The sequence below is a fragment of the Atractosteus spatula genome, chromosome 3, assembly GCF_055471065.1.
Source record: "Atractosteus spatula isolate fAtrSpa1 chromosome 3, fAtrSpa1.hap1, whole genome shotgun sequence".
Taxonomy (NCBI): Eukaryota; Metazoa; Chordata; class Actinopteri; order Semionotiformes; family Lepisosteidae; genus Atractosteus; species Atractosteus spatula.
The window spans coordinates 9,737,925-9,746,687 of record NC_142708.1 but is presented as its reverse complement, the minus strand read 5'-3'; the positions used below and the strand labels follow the sequence as shown (position 1 = coordinate 9,746,687).

General features: G+C 42.4%; 1 protein-coding gene across 1 annotated transcript in view; it reads right to left on the bottom strand.

Moving 5' to 3' along the window:
• Positions 1–8,763, bottom strand: part of atp8b1 (ATPase phospholipid transporting 8B1) — a 53,683-nt gene continuing 44,920 nt past the window's right edge. The window contains exons 20-28 of the mRNA XM_088909874.1: positions 8,390–8,465; positions 7,698–7,827; positions 7,043–7,331; positions 6,458–6,681; positions 5,301–5,384; positions 4,633–4,878; positions 3,258–3,396; positions 2,698–2,828; positions 1–1,483 (exon numbers count right to left, since the gene is read on the bottom strand). Of these exons, the coding sequence (XP_088766000.1) occupies positions 1,265–1,483; positions 2,698–2,828; positions 3,258–3,396; positions 4,633–4,878; positions 5,301–5,384; positions 6,458–6,681; positions 7,043–7,331; positions 7,698–7,827; positions 8,390–8,465 (1,538 nt within the window). The 3' untranslated portion in view covers positions 1–1,264. The remainder of the gene's footprint in view (positions 1,484–2,697; positions 2,829–3,257; positions 3,397–4,632; positions 4,879–5,300; positions 5,385–6,457; positions 6,682–7,042; positions 7,332–7,697; positions 7,828–8,389; positions 8,466–8,763) is intronic.

The window sequence follows — 8,763 nt, the reverse complement described above, 5'->3', positions numbered from 1 at the left end:
GAGGTAGGCATCTCTCTTTTTATTAAGGCTCTTTTAATAATTTTACAAAGTACATTTCACATTTACATACAGAAGATACGAATATTTTGGGGGTAAAAATATTTTTTAAAATTTTACCAAGCTCATAAACCCAGTAATGAGAGAATTCTAAGGTTTAAGGAAAAGTAAAAAAAAAAAGTTTAAAATGCACAGAAAAAAATGCTTTATTATTTATGTATTAAAACTACATATGTTCTGTTTTACATACATGACACTGGATTGGGACTATGAGGAAGCACAGTTGTTTGAGACTGATTTTGGTCATCAGCTGCAGAGCCATGTTTTAAGTTGAAAACATTAAATTCCCACTGCACATCTAAACTGTCCATGCCACAGGTAAGTGCTTCAATTTAAACATATCTCCTTCCACTGCAATGCACTTTTTTTCTTCTGCTAAATGTATGGTTTGAAAATGTAGACAATATAACTGATTGAGAAGGGAAGAAAAAAAAGATACTGTAAGACACTAGCGTAAGATGGAAATCATATAGCTGTATAACCTCTCATTACATTTAAGGCATTTGAAAAATGACACTTTCAATCACAATGGTTTACAAAACAACTGGCTTTTTAGACTTCCTACTATATAAATTATTTTGGGGCGATGTAAACACAGATGACCTGCTTCAGAGCAAGGGCTGTACAAAACGTCCAACTACACAGAGAACTGACAGCAGAAGTCAAAAGACTACAGCGAAACAGACACCCTGGAAAAGAATCAACTGTGAAGAAAAGTCCAGAAGGCAGCAAGTGCCAGCTGTCGTTTCCCATTAAGTTTCAGGTTGAGGTGATGCGATCTTTAACAGAAATAACCGACAAGTTTCAAAAAAAAAACTGCGCCATTAAAAAGAAACCACGTCCCTGTAGCTACATCGTGTTTCTCCACCCGCCTGTTAAAAAGAGGACGGGGGTGCTTTATGACCTTTAAATCCTTCCACCTAAGAAATCCAAAGGCCTGTCAACGCGCGGTTGGATAAAAATTGAACCGCCAGGAAACACAAAAACCAAGAAACCAGTAGACCCGACGACATATCTGGGACTGAAGCCGTGAGAGAAGGCATTAAGTCTTCAGGCTGAGGCAGTGGCGGGAGTGCGTGGGGGGCAGGAAAAGAAAAAAAAAAGAACAAGTCCTGAGAAACATAGATAATTCTCCGTTATAAAAATATCGTCTTGTCTATGCAATTCCCGGCTGTGTGAACGTCCCGCTGCTGCGGCCGCCCAGCTCTCAGCCGGACTCGGCGTGTGGCATCTCCTGAATGCGGCCGGGCGGCGCTCTCCGGGCCACCGTCCGCTTGCGTATGCTGCGGCCGGAGGCGATGAGGTCAGCGTACCCCCGCGAGTGAGAGAAGGCATAGGTGGACCTGCGGGTCGTGCCCCGTCTGAAAGGCATGGGCCTCACAGCCGGGGCCAACTCTGCCTCGTACTTCTTTCGGCTCCTCTGCACCTGGTGGGGGAGAAGAGCGGGGGGGGGGGGGGTCACTCTCGGACCATTTACCAAGAAACTACAGCGGCGCACGCTGGCTGCAAGCTTGTAAGTTGTTGGGGGGGGGGGTTTAAAAAAAACTGACGTGCTTTCTTCTTATACTAAAGCCATGACATACCTAGTGTAGCTAGTCCAGGGTCAGGCAGTGCCATCCCCGAGGTTTAACAGACGTAGCAGAGTCCAAAGAAATACTGGCCATTAGATTCGAGACAATCGAGACTGAGTAGTCTGTACTTATAGTGTTTATGTATCCCATAAGTATTGACCACTGTACTAATGCTACTTTGGACTAACACTTTAGATAATAGCAAGGAACGGACTCCCTAGTCTTTATTGATGACTGTGTCAACTGTATTGCAACTAATAAGTGCAGATGACTTTCTTTTCCCCTCTGTTGTTTCTTGAACTTTTTTTTTACTATTTGTGTAGAAGAACGCAGCGAAATACGTAGTGGACAGCATTTCACCATGCGGTATGACAAGGACTCAGAACGTACAGGCAATGTCATCAAGGAGCTCAACAGGGGAAAAAAATAGATCATCTTAGGCTGGGTAAAGCCAGTCTCCGGATCTCTAGATTTAAATCCACTTGAGCATGGATTCTACAACAAAGTGGAGAAAAACTTGGCAAAGCGTTTCAGTTTGGTGAACCCAAAGGGTTACAGTTTTCGTGCAGTCATTGCGTCAAAGGGATCTCGAACCACACACCGCGTTTTACACTCTGAGTTGTGCTTAAAGTGAATATGTCCCAATACATGCAGGTATGGTCACTTGATGACACTGGGATGAGAACAGAGTACGTTTTTGTCCTAATGTGATCAAAAGTATGCATGGATTACCCAACAAAAAAACATATTGTACTTGTCATATTAATCTCATGATACAAATGTCTTGACTGTAAAGCAGAAAGAACATCTTAGACTTTGCTGGTAGGGCACATTATGCAATATATAAATACAAATTACTTACAAACATAAATGCAGTTGTTTAAGTATAGTTGTGGAGCACATTCTATTAAACCTCACACATTTCAAAAAAGAAAACCAAATAATGGCATATTCAACGACTTTGCGTGTAGTTGCCATTTTCTGTACACACTAGGAAAAATATACGCTGATAGTTTGTGTTGTTAATCTCGGGACCTAGACGATACACAAGTTCAAACTGCGCACTTACTTTATCACCCTCCGAGGGCCAGATGGTCTTGCAGAGAAACTGAATGCAGATCACGGGAAGGAGGCTGATCCCAACGGTCAGAATGATGGTCAGCCACAGGTAAGGCTGTCTGAGGGCGTTGGAGGCCACTCCTGAGACAAGAAAGCGTGGAATTGAACAGGCAAAGGGAAGGATTCATAATTGCCCACAGTAATATCCCCCACCTCAGGATGACGGAATAAATTTGTGGAAAAACAAATTAGTCTATTTTAAATAGAAATCTGTTTCTCTGAACGGTTTTTGCATTGTAATTTCTTGACCTTTGCGGATTCTCCTTGGTGGTTGCTTCCTATTTGCCATCGATCTCCGTATTTTGTCCTTTCAAGAAGGACAGCCTATTTTAGGACGCCTGTGAAGCCCTGAGCAGCTACATCACGGTGACTTACAACAAAAAGCAGAAAGTAATACCATTATTAAAAGCCAGTGCTTTCCTGATTACCGTATCCGAAAATGATGTACTATAGTTTTGAGCTGCCAAAATAAGGAGCTGGGCTGTGTGCTTTTTCTTGATCTCCACTAACCTGTGAACGTGAATGCTGAGGGCAAGATCACATGGATTCCAGCGCTGTGAATGTCAAACATTATTCCAAAATAAATTGCTATACTGCCAAGTACCGCAAAGCAATTCACAAAGGTCCAGTAGGATGTGTCAAGGGATATCTGAGAAGGGAGGAAAAGCAAGAGATGTACAAACGTCAGATAAAAAATTACTCTGGATATATTTTCAGTCTCTTCTGAAGACCAGGAATTAAGACCTTCTTAAGGAATAGCTTCAATGCTGATTACAGTGCAGTGACAGGAAGTTCTCCTGCCACCTGCTGGAATCACATCAAACTGCAGGCTGGCCAACAGCTTCCCTCGTGTTCCTCAAACTCCACTTTCATCAGCAAGAATTGAGGTAATTATAATAAACTTTATTTTATATAGCACCTTTAAAGGTGGCTTCTCAAAGGGCTTTACAGAGCGTCAACAAAGAAAAATGCACAAGATACACACAATGAGAGGAGACAGTAGATGGGGGAACTGAATACAGTAGGAGCAGAGGGATAAAGAACAGAACCGGTTAAGTAAAGGCCCTTCCAAAGAAGAAGGTTTTGAGTGGATTTGAAGGAGTTTAGGGAAGGTGACCGATATCCAGAGCTTTGGGGCATAACAGGTTTCATTTTTAGCTGTATTGTCAGACACACCAGTACCCTCATTGTGTGTATTTCCCCAGCGGGAGCTCATGCTGAGCCACAGAGAGGGGGACAGACACCCAGAGACACCAGTGGCGTAGGGAGAGAGGATAGAGCGCGACAAATCAGAACCCACTGCTCGGGGCCAACGCCCCTCGTACTCCGGCGAAGTCTAGAATTTTAGGTTAATGGAAATAACAATAACCAGGCTATTGCTACTTCGCTAATGCTAATGAAACAAGAAATGGAGGGCACGAGTGGAAACTATGTGGAAGTACATTTAAGACCAAGAAAAATAGGCGACACGTCTCTACCCAAAGGGTTGCGGCAGTCAGGAACAAGCCACTCAGCCGTGCAGTTGAAGCCAATACCTTGTTTCTCATTCAAGAAACAAGAGGATGAGGCCCTTGAAATTAACTGAGAAGGGGGCTAGATGGGCCAAATGGGGCCCGACAGGTTTGTAACATTTCACATGTGCTACTGTTTCCATTCCACGTTCATAATTTCTAATATAAACTGGCGAAATTTTATTACTTTAATTGAAGCAAGAGGTCTTGTATCTGACCTCTGGCACAGAGCGGTTAGCTAGAGACCCTTCCATCTCCGATTTTATATTAAGCCAAAGAACCATTCCTACAACGCCAATACGTTCCAAACCACTTTGTGAACTTGTCTCAGCTAAAAGGTGGAGACAACTAGGAGCTGGCGATGTGGAAGGTACCTGCAGATTGACAGTGATGACCAGAGAGGAGGCAGTCACCACTGCAAACGACTGGTAGTCAGAAGGTGCTTCTCCATCCTGCCCCATGGTTTGTAGAAACGCACCGTATGGTATGAAAAAGATGATCAGCGAGGTAAATATGCCGTGGAATAAACTGATGAAGAAGTTCTTGTAATTGAACAGTACTCCCTCTTTTCCCGGCAAATAGAGTTTAGGAAACCGCATGCTCAGTTTGTCATTAACATCCTTAAAAACAAAAACAGAAAAATGTCAGTTATCAGCACGCTTACATACTGGACACCCACCATTATGCATGGAAATCTCATTGCAACATTTATCTGCTTCTATTGTTTTTTATCTTCTTATGTTTAAGCTCTATACATACACTATTGGATTCTATTGGATTTTTACTGGTTGTAAAGTATACTTTGTGAACCTTTCCTTGAAAGGCATTGTATACAAGTTTGATACAGCAGAAGAGTTAAATATACATAAAACCGAGGAATAGAGTGGTATATAGAGTATGGAACAAAAAGCGAAGATAATAAATGTAAAAAACAGGGTAGACTTCTACTAGTGAATTGAGTGACAAACAGAACTGAGAATTTTCATGATTTAAGTAAAAGACAAATAAGAAAATGAGATTATTTCAAGCATACGGAACACACCTGATCAAGTAAACCCACAAGCAGAACTGGAAGACTACTGTACAAAACATTATACAGCGTAATGAACCAGTCCTCATAGGCAACCTGAGAAAAATAAGATGGGGGAAATATATATACACATCAAGCATGTCAGTCTTCCGAAATACGAGTTTATCATTTCATTACAGAGTCAGTCTTCTTCAGAATTCAGCCTTTATTTTCCATGGTAACATTTCAAGACGTACACACTCATACTCCGGTATAAGAACATTCAGTATACGAATTTTCGCTAATCCGAACCTGAAGAATTTTAATTCATTATAAGAACGAAATTTTGTTAATCCAAATTTTGAAGTTCGAAAGTCAATGATTTTGGCCGAGAACCTTCTGCAAACATCCGAGTTCAGCTCCACTGAACAGCTTTGTGTCTGCGCATGCGCAAGGCACTGTGGGGTGAGGACGCTGCGATGCAGCAGTGTTTTGTTATCGATCGCAGCGAAAGCTTGTGCTCTCATTTTCAAAGTGTTTTTTTGGGGGTTTGTTTTTTTAGTTGCTGTTCATCATGGGGTCTTAAGGAAGAGAAAAAGATTCTGTAGTGTAATAATCGACAACAATGCACATCGTTCTAGCCGATCGCTTTGGATAGCGATCTATTACAAAAGAATGAAAAATGTAAACATGATTTCATTAATTATTTTACAGCTATGGTTGGCTTATTTGAGTAAAACTGTGTTGTTCACTAAGCTTGCTATAATGGTCTGTATGTTTAGGGTGGTTTTTGAGTGAACTTGTCTGCGGTTCGGAACGCGGTGGAACTTTCCCCAGAAGAAATAATGGAATTTTTATTTTCGATTTACGATCGCCCGCCTTCCAAACAGATGTTCAGGAACTAATTAGGTTCGGATACCGGGGTATGAGTGTATTTACTCATAATTGCTCATCCTGCTTATCTGTCAGCAGAAGGGCCCTGGTACAATATTTTTAATAAGCACCCCTCATGTGAATGTAATAGCGATCAAGCGCTTTGGGCTGTTTATTGGAACTGTAGAAATCTTCCACTGAGAATCAAATAAAACGATGTTGCCACAAGTTCTTAGCAATAAGTGGTTCATCAACATAGATTGAAGTGAATCCAGTGGAACATCGTTGGCCAATGCAAGCCTTAGAGGCTTCCTCACCTGAGAGGAATAGCCACTGAAGAAGGAGTACCAGAAGTGGACCAGCGTGAAGGCGAAGTTCTTGTAGAAGAAGAAGCGCAGGAACTTGCACATCCGGATGTAGGACCAGCGGCCGTGCACCAGGAGCAGCCTCTGCAGGTAGCGGAACTGACCGAACGCGTAGTCGCTGGACATGACCGCCTGCATCCCCTCCTGTCCGCTGATCCCCACGCCGATGTCGGCCGCTGCGCGAGAGGGGCAAGGAATCAGGAGGCAAGAACGGAATCTGAAGACGCTGGCTAGTCGAGAGGGGACAATAGTTCATTTAAAAAGCGCAGCGAGAGAGGGGTGGAAGACTGTACAGAATGGCTTCCAGAATGTTTTTCCAATTACAGACAGAATGGTACGATATCTATTGATCACTTGGGATACCTCCCAGTTCAGATCTAAGCAGGAGGACAACTCACTGTGCTTTCCAAAATCATCTAATCTAAACCCTAAATATGTTAATAGACCAGCACAGGTTCAAATCCCACAGTGTTAAAGCTGATGTATTCTAGCAGTTTGCACGAAAGGCGGCATCCTCAGGCGGGCCTCGACTCCTACTTTTGATCATGTTCACGTCGTTGGCGCCGTCTCCGATGGACAGCGTCACGGCCTTCTTGTACTTCTTGATGAGGCTGACCACGTTGGCCTTCTGCTTCGGCGTGACCCTGCAGCAGATCACGGCGCTGCACTCGCAGGCCATGTCCACGAAGTCGATCTGCCGCTGCTCCTTCTCCTGCTCGCTGATGGGGAGGCCGTCTTCGGAGGGGGCCGACGCCCGGCCCCCATTCCTGCGCAGCTTCAGCCTCAGCCTCCTCCTCTTCTTCTTCTTCTCGTACAGGATTTCATTCTGCGCAAAACCCACCCCGGCCCACCGGCGTTAGAGATCAGACCGCATTGAGAGCCATGCTCATGCCAGCCATTTTGCCATAGGGCAGCAGTGTGGAAGAGTGGGTAGTGTTGGGACAGCGCCTCGTAACGGGGAGGTTGCTGGTTCTAATCTTGGGTGGGGCACAGCTATTGTGCCGTTGAGCTAAGTGGTTCACTCAGATTGAATCTTTAGGCTGCCCCGCCTCATAAAGACATGGGTGCGATATAGTCACTTGGGGGTAAAAAAACTAAACAATCAGAACCATACTGACAAACTATCATTATTATTGACAACCAATGTACAAATAATTTTCGGAAACAATGGATTTGTGCTGCCCATACTTACCAGCCAGCCACCTGTGATAACTAGTGCATGTTTTTCATCTTGAGAAAAGAAAGGTTCTGTATTCTTCTTATTCCGACTGGTATCTCCCCCTGCATTCCTGCGATTCGCTTGCTTGATTTGTAACTTCTTACTGTAAAAAAAATTCAATGCGATACGCATTAGATAGAATAACTAATACTTGTTGTGCATTCCTGGAAATTCAGCAATGATTTTGCCAAAGAGATGACATTTAATACTTTCATATTAACCCTGAAAGGATGTGGTTATAGACAGGATTCTCTTTTTTGATGATTTTCAAACTTATTTTGGATTCCAACCCTTGATCAACTGACTCACTTTTGAATGCATTATATTTACATCTGATACGCAGATGTAAATTACAACCAGTTCACGGTGCTCTGAACTGCTAATCTTGACATATAAAAAATTAACCCAAGTCCTGTATGGGACTGTTATTAACCTCTCAGTGATTGAAAAGATATTGTTTACAGCATCTTCTCTAAAAACATGTGGCGAACACAAAACATAAGAAAAACCAAAAGCCGACCTTTTCTCAACATATTATTTTATAGATAAAGACAGATAAGGATAAAAACGGATATTGTTTTTTGGTTATCCTAGGTGCTTCTTAAATTGTGGACTCATATTGGAGGTAACAAAACTTAGATAGATGGAAATTGATCAAAACATACTTAACATCTTCTCCGTAATGGATCTGCATGTCATCAGTAAGAAGCTGACAAGAAAAACCAATGTTTTCAGCAGTTTCTAAAACAAGAAAAAAACATGGCAATTACAGTCATGGCAGAATATGCAAGGACAAATCTGAAAAAGGAGAAAATAACTTGATACACCTGTATAAAGCTGTGAGAATATTCTTGTTTCCAACAATAGCAAAGGCAATACATTACAAGAACATGATTAGTTTTTTCTTCTTTATACTTAAGTCTCGAAAAGAGTTTTCCCAGAAGACACTATGGAGGCCTGTGGGATTTGTTAAAACACAAATACGGTGAGCTTTGTCAAAACAAAAGTCTTTGTAATTTAACTGCTCATAAATTTGATG